The sequence below is a fragment of the Chinchilla lanigera genome, unplaced genomic scaffold (assembly GCF_000276665.1).
Source record: "Chinchilla lanigera isolate Chin_1 unplaced genomic scaffold, ChiLan1.0 scaffold00037, whole genome shotgun sequence".
In the NCBI taxonomy this organism is placed as follows: domain Eukaryota; kingdom Metazoa; phylum Chordata; class Mammalia; order Rodentia; family Chinchillidae; genus Chinchilla; species Chinchilla lanigera.
In genome coordinates, this window is record NW_004955438.1 from 13,940,352 (window position 1) to 13,963,518 (window position 23,167).

The 23,167-nt window shown below is 35.5% G+C and overlaps 1 protein-coding gene across 2 annotated transcripts in view; it reads right to left on the reverse strand.

Moving 5' to 3' along the window:
* The window catches only part of Catsperb (catsper channel auxiliary subunit beta), a gene marked incomplete in the record, with an annotated part of 156,136 nt that overhangs the window by 117,710 nt on the left and 15,259 nt on the right, over positions 1 to 23,167 (reverse strand). Inside the window, 3 exon segments of one of the 2 annotated variants that reach the window (XM_013517144.1) lie at positions 4,334 to 4,422; positions 10,896 to 10,971; positions 16,550 to 16,798. In XM_013517144.1, coding sequence (XP_013372598.1) covers positions 4,334 to 4,422; positions 10,896 to 10,971 — 165 coding nt within the window. 2 annotated transcript variants of the gene reach the window in all.

Here is a 23,167-nt window from a genome sequence, read left to right on the forward strand (position 1 = left end):
CAGGGAGGGGAGAGACTCAGTCTGTAATGTTGGTGGAGTCCTGGTTCACCCGCTTTGCCCTCAGGAAGTAGATGGGAAATACCTGGCTCTCTCTGCAAGTTTCAGCTGGGAACCGTGGCGGTGTGAGCCACGCACAGACTTGAACCACCAGTCCAGCAGCTCCTGGATCACTCACTCACTCAACACAGGGCACGTGGGGGCAAATCTTGCATTTCTATTGGATGTTTGCTAGCATATATGAAAATTTAGCAATCATGAATTGTAGATTTTGCTGAAAACTTACATGAGACAGATACCAAGAACTTTATTTTATCTCTCAGTTCTTCCTGTAATTAAGGGCATTTTGGGCAATTTCTTTGTGCATTTAAAGTTTCCCTACCTAAAAAGTGGGGAAAGACATTCACTTAAAAAATGTCTACTTAGCCTTTACTATGGCAGTGTTATAGGTGCTATGTATAAAGAGATGAAGAAAAGAGAAAAATTTCCTGCCATCATGGAACTTACATTTTAACGGGGATTGTCAGGGATGCAGCAGTAGAGGGGTGGAAGGAAAGATGCAAGTAAAATAAATACAGAATCAATTATATAAATAAGTGGAAATTATAAATCAATTATATAAATAAAGTGGAAAAGGGAGATTGGGAGTACTGGAGTTTGTGATTTTTAACGGGTCATCCAGGAAAAGGACAATAGTACTTAATTATCTCAGGGACAATCAGATGTGAAGATTAAATGTGGTAATGAACATAAAATGCTTTGAAAAATGCCTAACACGCACACACACACACACACACACACACACCCGCGGATGTTAATTTGTATTGGCCTGTGTGTGTGTGTTTGTGTGTGTGTGTGTGCTGAAGATGAAGCTCACTGTGAGGACCCTCGGTTCAATCCCTGGTACTACATAACACAATAAAACAAAACAAAACCTGGAGAAAACAACTGGTTGGAGAGGTTAAGTAACCTGCCCAAGTACACACAGACCACTAACTGGCAAGCCCAAGATCTAATCTCAACTTTGTGAGTTGTCCTCCTCTGAGGTTCATTCCTTTTTTTATAGTATATAATCATAAATAAGAAAGGAATTTTTTACTTAAAGGGTATGTACTTCACAATAGTTGTAAATACAAAAGTTAAATATATGTGGCATATCAAGAAGGAATTAAAGTCTAAGTCAAAGCAGGTTTAGAGATAAATGTACTCGACTCTGGAATGGTTTTGTTTTTATTACATTTATTATATTTTTATTATATTTATCATAGATTTTTAGACATTTTCACTAACTTCTATGTTTATCAAAGTTTGCTGCATGGCTATTTTAAAAAATTTTTTATTTTATTTTATTAGCACGTTTGCAATTCATGCAGTTTACAGTCATCTTGGAGAGTGGTTATATATACATAGTACAGGTTTTTTTTATAGTCTCTTTTTCCCTCCCCTATTCCTCTTCCTACTCTGGCTCTCTTATCATCTTTTACATACTTGTTGATACTATTTATCTTAGTTCATGTTATGGCACATAAAGTTTACATTGACTGGAGTTACTAGGATCCTGTACTTGATGTATCTTTATTTTTCTCATTTGTCCTTTTCCTCTTTCTCACTCTTCACTCTTGTTCCCTCAGACCACTTCTCTACTGGACTAGATGTATCCCTTTGTCCCTTTCTATTCATCCTTTATCACTTTATTTGTACTTTGCCTCACTGAAATGAGAGATACCATATGGCATTTAAGCTTGTGTGTTTGGTTTATTTCATTTAACATTATATTTCCAAGTGCATACATTTTCCTACAAATACATCAAATCTGTTATTCTTTATAGCAGAGTCATATTCCATTATATACACATACCACATTTTCTTTATCCAGTCATCAGTTGATGGGTATACAGCCTACTTCCAGGATGTAGCTATTGTGAATTGTGCTGCTGTAAACATCAGTATGCATGTAGCACTGTAGTATGACGACTTAAGCTCTTTGGAGAGGATACCTAGCAGAGGAATAGCTAGGTCATATGGAATTTCCAATTTCAATTCTTTGAGAAATCTCAAACCAATTTCCATAATGGTTGTACTAGTTTTCATTCCCACTAACAATGAAAGAGGGCTCCTTTTCCACCACAGCCATGCCACTGTTTGTTACTGCTTGATTTCTTGATGATTGCCATTCTTTCTAGAGAAGGTGGAATCTTAGTGTTGTTTTACTTTGCATTTCTCTAATGCCCAGAGACAGTCAACACTTTTTCATGTATTTCTTGACCATTTGTATTTCTTCCTCTGTGAAGTTCATTTATCATGCCCATTTCTAGGCTGGATCTTTAATTGTAGGTGGTTTAACTTTTTTTGAGTTCTTTGTATGCTCTCAAAATTAGTCCTTTGTCTGAGGAGTAGCTGGCAAAATTTTTTTCCCATTCTATAGGTTTTTCTCTTCACTGTAATGATTGATTCTTGTGCTTACAGAAGCTATTTAGTCTGATATAATCCCATTTGGTGATTCTTGCTGCCATTTCTTGTGCAGTTGAGGTTCTGTTTACAAAATCCTTTCCTACATCTATCTTCAAGTGTTTTACCCATTTTATCTTCCAGAAGGTTTAATGTTTCTGTTTTAATGTTGAGATCTTTGATCTATTTTTATTTTAATTGAGTATGTGGTGAAAGATAAGGGCCCAATTTCATTCTTATATGAACAGATAACCAATTTTATCAACACCACTTGTTGAATAAACTAGTTTTCCTCCAACATATGTTTCTGGACCTTTGTCACAAGATCAAACAGTTGAATATGTTTGGAGAGGTTTCTGTGTCCTCAGTTCTGTTCCACTGATCTATGTGTCTGCTTTTCTTCCAATACCATGCCATTTTCATCACTATTGCTTTGTAGGATATCTGAAGTTAGATATTGCTGTGCCACTTTCTTTGCTCTTATTGCTCAAAATTGCTTTTGCTATTCAGGATCTCTTCTGATTCCATATGGATTTTGGGATTGTTTTCTCTAGCTCTTTAAAATATGCTATTGGTATTTTGATTGAGACTGCATTGAGTTGGTGTAAAAGTTTTGGAAATATGGCTATTTTGGCAATATCCAGGAACAAGGGACTTCTTTCCATTTTCTGATATCCTCTTCAATCTTCTTCTTCAGAGTACTATAGCTTTTTTTTTTTTGTAGAAATTTTTCACTTCCTTGTTTAGGTTAATTCCTAGATATTTTATTTTTCTTGATGTGACCATCAATGGTACTGTTTTTATAATTTCCTTGTCATCCTACTTATTGTTGGTATACATAAATGCTAATGATTTTTGTGTGCTGATCTTATATCCTGCTACTTTGCTGAAATTGGTTATTAATTCTAAAAGTCTTTTGGTAGAGTTGTTTGGATCACTTCTCTGTAGAGTGCCATGTCATCTACAAATAATGACATTTGAGTTCGTCCTTTCTTATATGTGTCCTCTTTATTTCTTTCTCTTGCCTAATTGCTCTGGCTAATGTTTCAAGTACTATGTTGACTAGCAGAGGTGGTAGTGGACATCCTTATCTTGTTCCTGATTTTAGGGAAATACTCTTAGTTTTTTCCTTTTTAGTATGATGATGGCTATAGGTTTGTCATTAGTAGCCTTTATCGTATTCAGGTACGGTACTTCTATGCCTGTTTTCTTCAGGGCTTTTATCATGAAGTAGTGTTCGATTTTGTCAAAAGATTTTTCTGTATCTATTGATATAACCATGTGGTTTTTGACCTTGTTCCTCTTTACGTGACATATTACACTTATAGACTTATGTGTTGAACTATCCTTGCATCTGTGGGATGAAACCTACTTGATCATGATGTATGATGTTTGTGATAATGTGCTGCATTCTGTTTGCTAATATTTTATTGAACATTTTCTGCATGGCTGTCTTAATGCTATATTTTATTTTGTTGTATTTTTAAGTCTCTTATTTGAATCAAAGGATTATATCATCCCTTACCCAAAATGAGAACTTCAATGAGAATTCTTTCTCAAGGTCATACGAGGCAATTTTCTTTCTCTAACAGATTTGTCAAACTTCAAAAGGACAAATAAACTCCATAAAAAATTGTTATAGCTGATCTTAAAAAAAGAGGGAGGAGGCATCTTTTTAAAACAACAAAAATAAAGCAAAACCACTCAGGATACTCAATAACTAAATGAAAATTTTACCTGAATCAAGTGGACATGGACTATAAAGTCTATAAATGATTATAAAGAATTTCACTTTCAAAAATCTGAAAAGAGTATAATGCTATTGTTTTTACACATGGATTTAAAAGAAATGCAAAGGGTCATAAGACATGTTGTTAGAGGACCTTACCAAATTTTCTGAGGAAAGATACAACTTCATTGTTTCATCAGTTTGGGGGAGCCCCTGGCTAGAACAAACAAAATGTTTCTTCATAACACCTATATAAAACAAAAAATATATGAATGTTTTAGGTTGCAGATAGAAGAATTTCCATCAAAAGTACCATATTTTTCAAACTGATGAAAACTGTTTTTGAAAAACAATAATATATTTTATATTGTTGTTATATATTTTAATTACATTTTACTGTTGAGATCAAAATCTTTTTTTGGTTTTGTAAAGATATGATATCAGGACATTATAAAGGAAGGTCAAGCTGAATTTCTAAGATTAAAATATACCATATGTTAAACCATGATGCAAATATACATACATATATAGAAATATATATGCTAATCCTAGATTGAGCACAAGGCCTTAACACTGAGATATATGCTAGTCCTTTATATTGAGACAGAGTTCCTGGGAACAAAATATTTAAAGACAGAAAAAAAAAACCAGATCAAGCTCAGCCTGGGTAATTGAGTCACTTAGTTAGATCCTGTCTCAAAATTAAAAAAAAAGGGGGGGGGCTGGGGACATAGTTCAGTGTGAAGGCCCTGGGTTCCATCCCCAGTGACACACACACACACACAAACACACACAAACACACACACACACACACAATCACCCCAAAACAAACAACAACAAAATAGTTCTTGACTCTTTAATTCCTCATCCTTAGTAAGAGTATAAAAGAATCAATTGGAGATTGGGGAGAGAATTGTATTCAGAGAGAGCTACTGATATAAGATGCTAGGAAGAGGATCCGTTCTGCTTACATTGAGTCTGAGTACAGATTTTATGAGTAAAGTGAAAAAAATGTAACATGTATTTCTGCAATTTGGGACACTAAATCAGACTCCTGTTTAGGAAAAGACCAGACATGATTTAGTGGAGAGGACAGGAAATGCTTTGATGAGAGAGAGATGGTTCCATGGGTGTCCTGGCCAATCACAACTTGCTGGTGCAAAAAGATACATGAAACCTGGGCATAGTGGCACACACTGATAATCCCAGAAGTCAGGAGGCTGGGACAGAAGGATTTCCTTGAGGCTGAGGCCAACCTGGACTACACAGTGAGGTCAAGGCTAGCCTTAACTGCATAGTGAGACCCTATCTCAAAAAAACAAAACACAAAACAAAACAAAACAAACAGAAAGTGATACACAAATGTTTCTTGCATGCCACTAGTGGGAAAGAACTAGTTCAGGGTAATCCAGTGGTCTGTTCTCAGTGGTTTCTCTGAGTGGCAACTAAATCTCAGCAGAAAGAATTTGAAGGCATAGCTGGATTTTTAAAGGAACTAATAAAGGAATAAATAATCAGTGGGAATAGAGAACCTTCTGCCTTTGTTGGATGAACTATAGATAAGATTTAATTCCAAATAATATAGTTGAGGGAAGAGGGCTATGAAAGATCCATTCAAGCATCTAGTTCTCCAGGATGTCAGATGTCCAGCTGTCAGATAATCACCTCAGAATTGGTTAGGTAAGAACTGTGCCACTCTCACTACTTCTCTGTCCCCACCCCACAACGCTGGAACAGGGAGGGTCACAGCGTAAAGTTATTGTGATAGTGAGCAAGAACCTAAACACTAAGTGGAGAAAAGGAAAAGCGGACAGTCTTTGCGTCAGCACAGACCCAAACAGGAAAAAGAGAAGAAACTTCAACTATAAAATGAAAGTTACTTTTTGACTATTCCATGGACTTAATATTTTAATTTTAACAATTACAATTCAAAGCTGCATTTTGAAATTTTAAGTGCTTGGAATATGGTTTGAAGTGTAACAAAAAAAAAATCTTGGGGCTGGCCTAAATATTCAACAGAGGACGTAGGAAGAAGCAAGTGAAGGACTGGACTTAAATAGAAGGTAGGACCACGTGTGCTGACACACGCCTATAACTCTAGCAGCTGAGTCTCAAGTTTGGGGTCAGCATGAGCTAATCAGCAAGTTGGAGGTAACCCTGGATTACATAGGAGACCTGGTCTCAAAACAGTGAAGAATAAATGAATAGGAGATAAAAATAAATTTCTTTATAATTGCATATTGTTCATTCATCCTGCTGATATGACATTATGATTTCAATGCTGTTCTTAAAATTCTATACCTAAATATATTTGTGCAAGTATCATAAATGTGACTTAAACGATATTTGGGAGTTATAATGTTAACAGGTTTTAAACATTTTCATCTCACACATTCATTTTGACTGTCCTTGACAGTGTCACTAGACTTATTTTTTAAAACTATAATTAATTCTATAGTCCAAGTCACTCCTATGTTTAAAAATCTTCACTGGTGAAGTATTATTCAGCTATAAAGAAAGATAAACTTGAGACTTTTATAATTAAATGGATGCAACCAGAAACCCTACTCATAAGGAAAATAAATCAGACCCACATGTGTAAACATCATATTGTCTCCCTAGTGTATGAAACTGAAAGAGTAAATGAAATCTGAAAGGTACAATAGACATTATGGAAGGGAAAGAAACTGCTCAAAAGGAAAGAACAACTAGGATGAGAGAAAGGAGAAAAGAAAGAAAAAAGGGGAAATATATATATATATATATATATATATATATCTAAGATAATTGTACTACTAATTTCTGTTGGTTTATTGAAAGGAACAGTTAATGCTTAATTTTTTTGATCAATGTTGAGTGCCTATATCTGGTAATCTGAATTGCTACTTTGAAGATAACAATATGCAATATAGCAACCATTGTTGATTTCCTATCACCTTGTTTTGAAATTCTGTATTGTTTTAAATGTTTCTTTAAATTTCTTATTCTCTTTAATGTAATCGTTTTTTTTTTTTTTTTGGTACCAGGAATCAAACTCAGGACCTTGCACTTGCCAGGCAGGCACTGTGCCACTGAACTATATCCCTAGCCCTTTATTCTCTTTAAAATTAAAAAAAAAAAAATCTTCACTGTTACCTCATATCTGATGAGTAAAGTCAACAAGCAGAAGGAAACGAATTCCTTTGAATAACACACACTGAGCCAGCTACTGGGTTTACCTGTCACGTTATGACATTCCCATGATACTTTGTGCTCTCTGTACCACTATCTCCCTTTTAAGGAAGAGGAAACCAAGAGTCAGGGTGCTCAAAGGTCGCATATGGCAAGTCACAACAGCAAGTCGGATTGGAAGCAACAGTCTTTTCTCTAATGGTCTTTTTTTTTCTTTTGCCAGACAATCTTTCAACAGTGAAGCTCCTTTTCCAAACTATCCTGTACAAAATCTACACTCCAGTCCCTCTAAAATGCTCATGAAGTTCTCTCTACTGCCATTCTCTGCCTCAACTTTTAACTCATTTTAAGATATAATTCAAATCGAAGCTTTTTATAACAATGGTCTGAGTGAAACTAATTGGTCCCGCCCAATTTAGTAACATTTTATGAATTATCTCTTCATATCAGCAAGCCCCTTTGAGCTTGGGTGTTAAAAAAAGAAGCAGGAAAAAATCATAAGAGCTATTGAGGCAAGAGGTAGAAGGAATTCCCAATTTTTGTACTTTTAGATATATGGATCCCTTTGCTTAGAAATTCTCAGATTATAGAGTTCACTAGACTCTGTTTTAAACAATGAGATGAAAAAAATTCACGAGCCTCTAAGGAAAGATGTGCCAGAGAAGTTACATTTTTAAAGGTTTGACTACTTTAACATAAATCATGCTATAAAGGGAAAACATACAAGTATAACTGCTGAGGGAATGTCTGCTCTGAAAGAGTAAGAAAACTACTCTGAGCCAACTACACAGAAACAGAGCTATTTTTAAAACTCACTTTATTATTCATGGTTAAGCAATTATAGCAATGAAGTTGAAGCTAGAAGAAGAAAAATGCCGCCCATCTTTCTCCATCAATCCATTTTACATAATGAATGCTGTTGTAGGGAATTGGAATATGCAACTCCTTAAATAAGCCTCTTTGGCTTATCAATTGTTTGAAGGTGACAGCAACTGAGAAACAGCAGGTACAGGGATGGGAGAGTCCTGCTATCTACTACCTAAGAGCAGAACCTAAATTTCCTACAGGAAATATGCCCTACCTGTATGTTTCCTATCACCAGAGTTGAAGAGCTGACACAGAGATGAGTCTGTACAAACACACTTACTAAAATAACCCTTATTTCCTATTAATTTCATAAATATATGAAAATTCATGAGAAAATTCATATATGGTGAATTATGAGTTCATATATGAATTTTCATATGTGAGAATTTATATATATGTGAAAATTATATATATAATTTTCTGGTAAGTTTCCCATTAAAACCCCAATCCAAACTTTTTTTGGTGCTAGCTCCACAACTTACTGCTTTGTTAAGATGGTGTGTAAACTCCACATCTAATAACTTCTTTAGGTATTTCATTTCTTTCTATGAAGCCCACCATGCTATGTGAAACTATTAATCATGTTTTTCCCCTATTTATCTGTCTATTCTTCAGTTTATAGACACAGGATCTAACAGAGTAGAGGAAATTCTTTCCTCCCTGAGCCTGCCATATTAATGTAAACTATAGTTACATTTGTGTCTAGCTGTCCCCTAAAGCCTCATGTGGTAATAGGGCTTTTTCAGAGGTGGCTGAATCTAGAGTGTGTGATGCTGGGATTAAGGGTGTGTGACTACTAAATCAGTCCCCTGATTGGTTTGGCACTGCACTAATCCCAGCAGTCTGGATAAGATAAAAAGGGCAGAAAGAAGCTGTTAAATTCTCTTGTTGCTTTTGCTGTCTTCTGTTGCCATGAATGGTTGTCCCTCTACCATGTGTCACCCTGCCTTGGAGCCAGCTGATTATGGTCTAAAATATCTGCAAGTTGTGAGCTAAATAAACCTTTCCCCCTTAACTTTGGGTGTTGAGTATTTTGTCTCAGCAATGAGAAAAGTAACTAAGAAATATGGTATGTTACTCTCCTACACAGTAATCTTAAATAACTTCCTAACATTGACAGATTAAAGCTCAGACTCCTTAGACTGACATCTAAGGAACATCAGATTCCTATATAATATGCACCAGCTTCCCATATTTCCAGAATATTTTACTTGTATCCTTTCATTCTTGTCAAACTGAACTATTTACTGATGTGTTCACATAGTCTGTGATTTCCTACCTCCATAATGCTCGCCATGCACCTTGATGTGGTCTTTTTTTTTTTTTTTTTTTTTTTAAAGGAGAAAAAGTTTATTTCAGCTCACAGATTGTACAGGTTTCAGTCCATAGTCAATTGGTTCCAAGGCAGGATGGCAAGGCAGAGGGGCATCACAGAGAGAAATAGTTCATGGGGTGTCAGGGAAGGCAGAAGGCAGCAAAGCAGCAAAATAGCAAGCGACAAGTGAGAAATAGCAACCCTCTTTCTGTCTTTTACATCCTACCCAGGGTACCTACCCTTAGAGTACATGGCACTCACACCCAGGGTGGGGCACCTTTAATCCTAGCATTGCACATGAATCAATCCCAGTACAACATCTTTGATCCCAGCATCACACACCTGTAGATCCAGCCACTTCTAAAAGCCCTACTTATGACCTAATGTTGTCTTGTAGTACACTCTTCTCCGTATGTGCATATGCAGATATTACCGGTTTCGGGACCCAATGGCTTGTTTTCTTTTGTTGGAAGTCTTCCTTGACAACCCCCTTCCCCACAGCTGGAAGGAACCACTCCCTTCTCTGAAATCTCTGAAGTATGTGACTCTCCCATCTTGGAATAGATCCACCTATGTGTCATATATTCTTTAGAAGAATGTAGGAACTAAAGCCAGGGTCATCCCAGAATTCATGTAATTTAGCATCACATCTGTGAACAGAACATGTCTGAATCCTTCTATCCATCGGTCCAGTCAATACTACTATGTTCCAGGCCTCAGTCCAGGATGCTGCAGAATCGAAAAAATATGTACAAATGGGCGTGGATTTGTCTTGCTTTTTTATCATGTTTTTCTGCCATAAAAGTCCTATTGACTAATTCAGTCTGTATATTGCTTTCAGGAAACTCTCAACTTCAATCTACTAACCTGATAATTCAGTTTACAATTCATACTACCTAAAACCATTCATGGATGAAAGAATTTTAAAATGTCTGTCTTTAAATAATTCAAGTTTTGCAAATATAAAATCCTCTTTAAATGTTAAATTCTCTCTGTCTTTTAAGTGATAAAATACTTCAGCAAGAGGAAAATATTTTGTCTTTTGTATACACAACTTAGTAACAATGATGTTTTTAGAAACTTGTAGACAAGATACGGTAAAGAAGAAATACTAAAGGGAAAACATTTTAACTATAAATGAAGAAGGGATACAGATGAGAACTCCTGAGTAGGAAACAGAGAATAATAGTCAGATGCTTCCTGAGAAACCACTCTGAAGATATCAATATGTAATACAAAAAGCACTGTTAATTTCCTACCACTTTGTAACTCTGTATTGTTTGTATTGTTCTTTTGCTATTTTGTAAATGGTTGTCTGTTTGTTAATGTTTTCCTTCTTTTATTTTTAAAATAAAAAAAAATGCTTACCTTTATTATCTCCTATTCCTGATGAAAATTCCATGTTCAAAAATAAAATTATAACATATATAAGTGGTGATACCATCTGTTGGAATAAAGAATTATTTCTTTTTAATTACTCTGAATATATTTTTGATATAAACAATTATGAAACTGTAAAGACACAAAAAAGTATTACAAATACTTTCCACTACATAACAAAAGTAGACAATAGGCTATAGATTTAGCTCTGTAGTAGAGCGCTTGTTGAGCATGTGCAAAGCCCTGGGCTTAATTCCCAGGACTGAAAAGGAAAAAAAAGCGGACAACACAAGAGTTAAATTTATTCACTAATTAGTATTAAGGATATTTGTAAATGTAATTATGGAAAATTAGAGAAAGAGATATGGCTCAGGTTTTTGTTCAATGTAGATAACTATGGGAGAGGTAAGAATAATTGTATAAGCTACATAAAGGAGAACCTGAATTGATAAAGACTTTAACAATGATACAGTTACTACTTAATTTAATATTTTGTTTACATTGCCTTTGGGAAAGACAGTCCGCACTACTGGACATCCTTGCTGAGTATACTAAGGATACTTCTTGTTCAGGCCTTTTCTTAGAGTTGTGTTTGTAGCAAACAGTCTTGAGGAATGAGATAAAGCAGAAACAGCCTAGAAAATATCAGGTTGTTTCCATGGTGAATCTGCTAATGTCAGTGTTCCTCTCCTGTAACGGATCTCACTATGCATGTAAGTATATATTGTAGGCTGACCTATTTGCCCACCCCCCAAGTTCATATGTTGAAATCCCTAAGTCCTACTATCTCAATATGATCCTATTTGGAGATAGGGTCTTTAAAAAGATGACTAAGTTAAAATGCAGTCATTAGGGAGGGCTGTAATCCCAAAGGGCTAGAGTCTTTATAAGAAGAAATTTGAACATAAAGTCACACAAAGAAAAGACAGAGTAAAGACACAGGGAGAAAATGGCTATCAACAGGCCAAAGAAAGAGGCATGGAAAAGATCTTTCCTTCATAACCCTTAGAAGAAACCAACCATGCCAACACTGGGATCTCAGACTGTTAGCCCACAAAAGTGTGAAAAAATAAATTTTTGTTGTTTAAATTGCCCAGTGTATGATACTTTGTTTTTTATGGTAGTCCTAGCAAACTAATATATCATCTGTGATAGATCTCACTTCTATGGGAGTTGGGGGTGGGGTGGGGACTGGTGTGAGCTTTATGCCGATACTCTGGCTACTGCTTTTGCAATAAGGAAGCCTTTGTCACTGACCTTAGAGTCTTGTATCTTTTGCTAGCATCTGAGAAAGCAGGTATAGACTTTCCAGCCATAAGTAGGGTGAAATCTCAGACTCTGTGCAGTTCTTGATAATTGCTGAATAAATTAAACAACTGGTGTTTGTTTTCCCTCCCTCAAAATTGGCTCTCCTGATTAAATATATTTAATTGATGATAGAACGCTCAAACATTTGTTAGATTTTTAAACTGATCATCCATATCACATTGTCAAGAATGAATTTCTTTTTCATCACATTTTTCAGTCATCTGAGAAAGTAACTTGCTATCACAAGGTAAAAAGAAACGGGAATTGGAGAAGAAGGGAGAGAGGGGAGGGAAGTGGAAGAGGATTAAAAAAAAAAAAGAAACAAGATGTGGTCTGTACATGTAAGCACTCCCCAAGATGATTGTAAACTGCATGAACTGCAAACATGTACTAATAAAATTAAACAAAAACACAACGTAAGAAGAAACAAACAGCATATTAAAGCAATAGCATCATGGTGCTATGATCAATTATTTCTGGTGTAAAAACTAACTGGACATTAAATGGAGGAGTTAGCACAGTTAAACTTTACAAATAGTGCCCTTACCAGAAAATTTTGTATATTTCCCTAAACATTCAAATTAAATAACAAAACATCACCTTTGGAATCTGTCACTTTTTCTTGTCCCATTGACCAAAGTGCATTATGCTCCAGATCTCCAGTTTGGATGAACTATTATTAACTTATAAGAGTTGATCCAAATTTGCTTTCTCAAATAAATACATATAATTTCTTTTGATTGGATTTGGTTGCATTTACCTTTGGTCAAGTGACTTCAAAGAGTACTTTGAAAGAATTTTAACGTTCATGAAGGAAAAGAAAACTGAGAGTTAATTTAAGCTAGTGACAGAGATGGACTTAGAACCAAGGGCTCTGGACTTAATAAATCTAGTCAGCATACAAAGATGCCACAAAATAAAAAGATTAAAGACTAAAAATATGAGGTGTATGATTATATTTGACATATCACTAAACCACAATATTTGTCCACCATTATTCTGCTCCACACAAATATTAATTTCACTCTTCTGATTTTCTTCAACATTATAGCTTTTCCCAGTTTGGCACTACCTCTATCCACAGTCATCTGACTGTTAGAGAAAAGGCAGATCTTAGCCTTGGGTAAGTTCTATCTATTGAACTATTTAATCTTTAGTAAGTTGCTTCTGTGAGTTCACTTTCTCTTTAGTAAAGTGGGTATAATACTATTCCACAGTGTTGTAAGAATTAAATGAAAAAGACAAATTAATGAATAATATCTGACCGTTACTTTATATAAAATAATTACTTGATAGTACCTCTGAATTCATATCTTTAACATTGCAGCAACTTCTTTATCTTCACCACATTCCTTACACTTAGCAGTTAGACAATGTCAGCTATCATTCCCATTTAATTATTATGGGTTTTATATAATTGTCTTCTGCAAGTCATACATCTGAGTATTTTTCCTTCTCTGGCACCAAATGGACATTAGAAAATGTCCCACAAAAGGGACCTACCTCTTTTTTCATCTGATTCATTTGTAGCTATTCTAATACGATAGGATAGTGTTTATACTGCAAATTCATGTTATATAAGGCTGTTCTTATCTTTTTTTGTTTGTTCCTGCTAGAGAAGTTGATAAAGCTTTGGCTGGAAGCAAGCTGTAAATTTAATTGGCTGTGGCAACACCGTGACTAAGCTGCCTCCCCAGACTGTGTCAGAACAGAAATGTCTGAACAAGGCTGACATCCCTATAGAAAATTATGCAGTAGGCGAAACTGGCCTTCTTTTTCCCCAGAACCCTTTCATTTATTTTCCCTGTCTTATTTGTCCTGACATGATGTTACCTCATGTAAGGGTGAAAGATCTGCTTTCTGTCACTAGCTCATGAAGTACACTTGGATGTGAATGAGCACTAAGGGTATTCCTAGCAGGTCTATAACCATGGAGTGAAAGATGAATGATGTTCTCCCCACTGACAAATAGATCAGCCTCTGGCCATCTAGTCAGGAGGTTTGGGAGCAAAGAATGGGGTGGGAATGAAAGAAAAATAATTTTGACATTTTTAAAAATATAATTTTGTCTTTTAAAAATTTGAAAAATACAAACAGGCATAGGAAAGTTAATCATGCATAAATCAAGAACCACGTAAAATCAGTGACAACGTGTTGGCATTTCATGAGCCTGTTCCCTTTGATTTATATATTGTATGTAAAATTCTTCTACAGTATGTGTAGTTTCACATCACTCTTTTAGTCATTGTCATTATGGCCGCTTTCTCATGTAACTAAAGTGTGTTTTCAAAAATTTTCACAGTTATATATCTAAAATGATTATACAGTTTACTCAACAGAAGACTTTCTGCTATTTCCAAAGTTATTCACATTATAAATAATGTGATAGTAAATAATCCTGAACAAAAATATTTCCAGCTATTTAAAAGTATTTCTTTAGGATAAGAACATGTTTAAGACTCATGATACATATGAGAAAATTGCTTTCCAGAAATCCAGAATTGAAAATTAGATATAATCTGTAAAACTTTGTACCTAAAAAACGTCTCATTAGCTGGATACAGTGGCACAACCTTATAATCCTAGCACTCTGGGAGGCTGAGGCAGGAGGATCACAAGTTTGAGACTGGTCTGAGGGTATAGCTCAGGGGAAAGGCCCAAAATCATGAAACAGAGAAAACTAGGACACAGCACACCAACCTGAATTAACCATGTTAAAATAAGAATTCAATTCCTGATTTTATATATATATATATATATATATATATATATATATATATTAGGATACACACTAATATGAAAAAATTATAGCAAATATATAACCTAGTAATATAGTCATCTACTACCATTATCAAGTATTATATACTATACATAATTGTATGTGCTCTAACCTTATATGACTGGCAGCACAGTAGGTTTGTTTACGCCGCTGTTATGGGTTAGATCTAAAATGCTCCCTAAAGTTCTCATTTTCAGAGATGAGGCTTTTGGAGGGTGATTGGAATCAAGGGGTTGCTATACTTATCTAGCTAAATGTGCTGTTGGGGTGTGTGTGGCCTGGTCAGAGGAAGTGGATCACGGTATGGTGACCTGAAAGAGTATATTCTTATCCTTGGCTTCTCTCTCTCTGCTTCCTGGCTGCAACAGGGTGAGCAAGAGTCTTTCACTACATCCTTCCACCATGCTGTTTCTGTCTTGGAGCCAGCCAACTATGGACTGAACCCCACAGAAACTCTGAAGCAAATAAACATCTCCTCCTGTAAATTTGGATGTCAGAAATTTTGTCCCAGCGATGAAAAGTGACTAACGGAGTTACCGTCATTACACACATGTGAGTAATATGTTGTATTACATCATTATGACAACTGTGACATCACTAGGTCATAGGAGTTTTTCATCTCCATTATAATCTTACAGGACCACTATCATGTCTGTGGTTCGTTGTTGACCAAAATCTTATACAGCATCAGTCAGTATCCCGGGAGATTTTTAACCTATACATAACTCTTTACACTTTCCAGTAGTTTTTTTTCTCTCTTTCCTTGAAACTAGTTGAAGAAACAGTTAGTTTTAATGGGCTTCCCATAAACTTGGAAACATACAAAGCTCACCCCCAAATGGCCCACCTACTTAAACACAATTTTGCTGTGATAAGGGAACAGGATGCTTCTGAATTAAGAAACCTAGATCCACACTTAAATTTTGTCCTTTAACCCCCCCCAAAAAAGTTTGTCCAATAACCCCCCAAAAGTAAAATCAAAACCAAACCAGACAAAAAAATACATTTCAAAATGAATACATAATGGCAAATGATACCATACAATGCTATTGGACGATGGGAAATAGGAATCAAAATATGTCAGCGATAAAAATGTTCTTCTAACTGAAAAACACCATCCACAGTAAACCCCCAAAACCATGAAACAGAGAAAACTAGGACACAGCACACCAACCTGAATTAACCATGTTAAAATAAGAATTTGCCTAGACTACTAAAGTAAAAATAGCTCGGAATGAAAATAGAAAAACAGGAACATGTGAAATGAGCATTGACTAAGCTCAGGAAATGGAGGAAAGAGACAAAAGAATCTTACAAAGAAAGCTTACATTTCAAGATGCCCAAGGGAAAATACTTTGACTACAAACGCAATAAGGGTCATAGAGGAGAGGAATGAAAACCATTAAGAGAACAAAATGAAATAAAAAGACGACGGTATCAGATAAAAAGTAATAAATACAAACGAGCAAAGAAAATACATCTTCCTAGAGCAAACGGAAGATACAAAATGAGAAGACCAGCAGAATGACAACACAAAATGAAATAGAGCTCTTACCTGGTCACACCTTGTGAAATTTCAGAATAGAGATTCTTGGCAGGAACTAGGTGAGGCGTTAGTGGCGGGGGATTGTGCGCAGGGCGGACCCTGAGATAAGGTGGCCCGCGCGGTGCCAGCGGGTAGCGGACACTAGGCGGTAGGACACCAGGCAGTAGCGGGCGCCTGGCGAAGAGCGAGCGTGATAGCACGCATGCGCTGGTTTGGGGATGCTGCACACGTTGCTCTGCCTGAACCACGGGCTGTTCTCTGGGAAGCAATGTTTTCAGAGTTGAAAAGGAAAAATCAACTATTTTCTACCTAGAAGTCAGTAATGAACCAAGTAAGTATGAGAACAAAATAAAGATACTGTTACCCATATGAAGCATGATGAATGTGTGTTGTGTTTTGTCTGCTCAGCATCCCTTTCCCACTGTTTGCCAACCTCTTCTATATTATTATTATTAATTAATTTACTTATTTTTGAGACAGACTCTCACTAGGTAGTTCAGGCTGGCCTTGGGCTCATGATCAAGCCTGGGCTGGCCTCGAATTCTTAGTGATCCTCCTTCCTCAGCCTCCCCAATGCTGGGATTACAGGTGTGTGCCACCACTGCAGGCTTTATATTTTATTTATTTTATTTCATTTTATTTTTTATTTTATTTTATTTTTTTCTGGTACCAGGAATCGAACTCATGACCTTGCGCTTGCCAGGCAGTGCCACTGAGCTAAATCCCCAGCCCGTAGGCTTTATATTTTAGAGGAATTTCCAACCCCGTATATTCATGGTGGAACTTCTAACCGAAATTCTATGTGTTACTGTAGTCAAGAGGCAGGCATAGGATTCAAATTCAAACAAGGAGGATCTCCTTTCTGGACTGGGAATCAAGAACAGAGAAACAAAGACACATGATGGTGAGAGGCCACTCCTGAGGTAGCTTCCAAAAAAGATTCATAAGCACTTTTTGCAACCTTCTGTGGAGTGGCCTAATTTTTATTTTCTTTTAAAGCCTAGTTCATTAGTCTTTGCCCCTAACCTGTAATCATCCCATTATCCTTCAAATACATTTTCTTTTTAAAAATAAGACTCTGTTTCCATTGTATTATCTGATACAACTAGGACTCAGAAATTTATAGCCCCTGCATCATTTGTAAGAAGTTACTCAAAGCTGTACTCTAGCAAAATAAAAGACATGGGACTGAGACAGAACCAAAGAAAATAGTGAAAGGCAAGTCCCAGAATGACCAGAGGGCAGCAAAACTGAGAATAACTAGTCCAAATAGGTACAATATTGACAGAGGCTCCTGACCCAAAAAGTAGAAAGAAAGGAAGAGTTGCCATGCAGTATACTAAGTATAACCAAAAGACAGTAAAACTTAAAAATACAGTAAAATTTTGACAAAATTTTACTTTTAAGTGAAATAAAGTAGATACATATATGTAGATATCACATTGTTTCTCTGGTATGAGCAACTAAAAGTGTAAAGACGGACCAAAATGTATTATAGATATTGTGTAATAGGAAGAAAATGTTCAAATGGGAAGGGGAACTAGGCAGGGTGGAGGGGGAAAGGAAGGAATGGAAAACAAAAATGAGAAAAGGAGAAAAAAATGGAAATAAAGCTTTTGTAAATAAGGAGGGGAAGAAGGGTTGAAGGGAGGGTAAGGGAATGGGAAAAAAAGAAGAATCAAGAGATACCATGTACAGGTACAAATTCCCTATCATGAATGTGATTCTGTATAACTAAAATGTACCAATAAACTTAATCAATTAAATAAAAATAATAAAAATTCTCAACAAATTCGGTATAGAAGGAATGTCCTTCAACACAATAAATGCGATATGTAACAAACCAATAGCTAACATCATACTAGTAAAGAAAAGCTGAGAGTTTTTCTTCTATTATCAGGAACAAGACAAGGATGCTTATTCTTACCACTTCTATTCAACATTTACTAGACTCTCTACCTAGAGCAGTTAGGCAAAGAAAGAGACAAAAAGTATTTGAATCAGAAGGAGAAATCAAAATTATTTGTAGGTTACATGATCTTGTATGTAGGAAATACTAACTCCATCAAAAATCTTAATGAATTTAGTACAATCACATCTGGCAAAATCAATACATAAAAATCACTAGTGTTTCTATACTATAACAATGGACTATCCAAAGAAAAACTAAGGAAACCTTTCCATTTACAAGAGCATATATATGTATACATGAGATAGCTAAGATCACTGTACTACTAATTTCTATTGCTTTATTGAAAGGAACAGTTAATGTTTAATTGATCAGTCTTACATGCCTATATTTGTTTATCTGAGCAATCAAACTGAAGAAAACAATATGTAATATAATAACTGTTGTTAATTTCCTATCACCTTGTCTGAAATTCTGTATTGCTTTTATTGTATTTGTGTTGTTTTATTTATGTCTCTGTGTTAGTGTGCTTTCATTCTTTTATCTTTAAAATTAAAAAATGCTTAGGAGTACATTTAAACAAGGAGGTAAGAGATTCATATACTAAAAATTGCAAAATACTGATGAAAGGAATAGAAAAAGACAAATAAATGGAATGACATCTGATGTTTATAGATTGGAAGAACTAAGTTTTAAAATTTTGTTCAAATGTCCATTACCTAAAGTGGTGTATAGATGTAATGTAATCGTCATCAAAATTCCACTGATATTTTTCATAAAAATAGAAAACAATCTTAAAAAATATATATGGAGACAGAAATGACTCCAAAAAGCTAAAGCAACTTGAATAAAAAGAACAAAGCTGGAGGCATCACACTATTTGATTTCAACATATAGTGCAAAGCTATAATAGTGCTCAAAACAGCATGGTACTGGTATGAAAAACATGTTTGACCAGACGAATAGGATAGTGAGCCTAGAAACATTTATGTCAGTTTATTTTTGATAACAACACCAAGAACAAACAAAAGAGAAAAGACAGTCTCTTCAACGAATGTTGCAGAAAAAACTGGAGTGCCATATGCAGAAGAGTGAAATTAGATCCTTATCTGAAACATATACAAGTATAAACATTAACTCAAAATGGATTAAAGATTTAAACTTTAAATCTTTCTGCAACTGTAGAAAATAGGAAAATTTCTACAACATTGGTCCTGGAAAAGATTTCTTAGATACATCTCCAAAAGCATAGGCAATAGAAGCAAAATTAGACAGTTGGAGATTCCACCAAACTAAAAGACTTCTGCACAGCAGAGAAAATAGTTAACAGAGTGGAAGGGAGGAAATGTCAGCCCAACCAAAACTGATTTTGTTGAGACCTTGAGAGATTCCAAATAGAGAACCAGCTAATGTTTCTGGACTCCTCCTGACCCATGGAAAATGGTAGATAAAAAACTTTGTTGGCAGACATGGTGGTGCATGCGTGTAAGCCCAGCACTTGGGAGGCTGGGGCATGAGGATTGCCATGAGTTTGACGCCAACCTGGGCTACATAGTGAGTTCAAGACTAGCCGGAACTACATAGCAAACCCTGTCTCAAAAAAACAAAGCAAAATAAAACTTTGTTGTTTTAAGTGACTAGTTGTGAGGCAGTTTGTTATTCAGGAATGGGGAACTAGTGCAGATCACAGTGATTTATGGCACTGCATATTGAGACTGCTACCTGGCTCTTTGGCCTCTCATGCCTTTGAATCAACACATCAAAGAAGTGGGTTTCTATATTGGCTGTAGCGATTGGTCTGATAGCCAATGAGAAACTGGGTTGGCATTATACAATGAGGGTAGTCAGGAGTACGTGTGAGATATAGGAGTATCTCCTAGGAGCATAATTTAGTACCCCCTGATTGAAGTCAATGGAAAATGACAACTACTAGCAAATATTCTATCTTTGTGTTAGAGTATGGAGTATCCAGTTGTTTACTTTCATGGTTATGTGGTAGCTTCCCAGCAGTGTGAAAAAACTATCAAATGTATGTCATGAGCCTGGGAAAATAGCAAAATTCGAGACTCACAGCGTGGTTTCTGCTGAGTGTGTACAATTTTTGCACCACTATGCAGGTGAAAAATCTCAAATGATATCACCAAGTTAGATTGCCTGTTCACTCTCCTCTGTACTGGAAACAGTGTAAATTGGTGAAGAGCAAGGATTCCGTGGATAAATTTCCTAGATTCTTATTTAGTTCTCTTTCGTTTTGCTTTCTTTTTTTTTTTCTGGTACTGGGAATCGAACTCACAACCTCGTGCTAACCAGGCAAGCACTGTACTGCTGAGCTAAATCCCCAGCCCTACAGTGTTCTTTGTTAACTGTGCTATATTTAAAAGTTAGTTTTCCCAAGCTTCAGTTTCATCTGAACAATGTGTATAAAACTCCTTACCTTATATAGTACATATTTGTGTGTGTGTGTGCATGTGTGTATACAAACACATGTATACACCTTCTTTTACTTAAATGGTAACTTACTACACATTCTGTTATGTTCTATAGTTTTGAATCTAACAATACGTCTTGGAGATCTTTCTGTATCATTCCCCTTTCTCTTTAATGTCTGCCTATTTGTCAATTGTGTAGATATACTATAATATATAATACTAGTCACTCATTGGTACATATTTACATAGTTTTTAATCTTTTGCTATTATAAGGATTATATTTTTATCCATATATAATTCCACAGATGTGTAAATGTAAGTGTATGAGAAATTTCAAGGAATGAAATTGCTGGGTTAAAAGTAAAATGCTTTTAAAATTTTGATAAATGTCTAAATAATTTAAAGAGCAAGATAAAAGATAGTTGATAGGAAATAGGGAGTTCGACTGTGGAAATGGGAAGGGGATCTGGTGACTGGGGGAGATGAGAGGGTGCGGGGGGGATGGAGAAGTAAAACTGATTAAAATGTTGTATGCATAGTTACCAGTTCCCCAAGAGAAATGTAATTGTTGTGTATCACAAACATATGCTAATACAGAAAACCCTAAGAACCTTTCAAAACAATAAAAAAGAAAACAGAACTGAAAAAGCATTCTTGCTAATATCAAATTGCCTTTCATTGCTGTTATACAAATATACATTCCACAATCAATATGTGAATTGCCAATTTCCCCCTAGCCTTACAAACCAAGTGCTGTCATATTTTGAACATTGTTATGACACTTTTAAATTTGTATACTTCCTTTCTTCTGAACTATTTATCTTTTTTTGAGATGATTTCATTGTGTTCCTTATGTTGCCTAGGTGGGCCTTGAACTCATGGTTTCCCTGACTCAGCCTCTTGAGTAGCTGGGGTTACCCTCACAGGCCATGTACCCAGCATTCTTCTGAACCGTTTGTGCATAGAATTTGCTCATTTTTTCCTTTGGGTTATTAAGCTTTTTATACTGATTTGTAAATGTTTTTATCTGTTAAGAAAATTAGCCCTTTCTTTGTGAGATGATTAATAAAAATTTCCTCCATCTGTCTTTTGTCCTTTTTATGGTGACATGATTTTTTTTGTAAATAAATGGATTTTCTCTTTTATTTTCTGGTAATTTATGGTTTTATTTTTTTAGTGTGACTTTTTGACTCATCTGGAAGTCATTTTGATATAATCTGTGAAGTAAAGAGCCAACTATTTTTTTCAGATGTCTGCTCAGTTGTCCCAACATCATTTATTGAATAACCTATTTTTCCACTGCCTTAAAATAGAACATTTATTTAATTACTGTGTATATTTGGCTCTCTTTATTTATTTATTTATTTATTTTAAGGATAAAAGGATAAAAACATAATAACAAACACACACATTTACAAAATAACACAAAAACCAATACAAGCAGTACTGAATTTCAGACCAGGTGGTAGGAAATTAACAGTAGTTGTTGTATTACATATTGATATCTTCAAATTGGTTACTCAGGTAAACAAATAGAGACATGCAAGATTGATCAGACAGTTAAACATGAGCTGTTCCTTTCAATAAAGCAATAGAAGTCAGTAGTACAACTATGTTAGCTATCTTGTGTATACATATATACATAAACTTTCCCTTCTTTCTTTTCTCTTTTCCCTCATCCCAGTTGTTCTTTACTTTGGAGCAATGTCCTTTCATTTCCCATTATCTATCCTATCCCCTAATTTTTATTCACTCTTTCAGGTTCTTACACTAGTGAGACAATATGGTGTTTACACATGTGGGTCTGATTTATTTCACTTATGAGTATGGTCTGCAGTTGTGTCCATTTACCTAAAAAAGCCTCGAATTTATCTTTCTTTATAGCTGAGTATTACTGGGATATTTCCCATTATATAAAAATACTACAACTTTTTTATCCATTCCTCAGTGGATGGGCATTTGGGTTGTTTCCGACTTAGCTATTAGAAATTGCTCTGCTATAGACATGGGTGCACATATATTGCTGTGATATGATGTTTTCAGTTCTGGGAAAATACCCAGAAGGGGAATAGCTGGGTTGAATGGGACCTCTATTCCTAGTTTACTAAGGAATCTCCAGACTGATTTCCACAGTGATTTGACTAGTCTACACTCCCACCAGCAGTAAAGAGTTTCTTTTTCTCCACAGCCTTGCCAGCATTTGTTATTTGTTGACTTCTTAATGATAGCCATTCGTACTGGGGTGAGATGGAATCTCAGTGTTGTTTTAATTTGCACTTCTTGAATGAC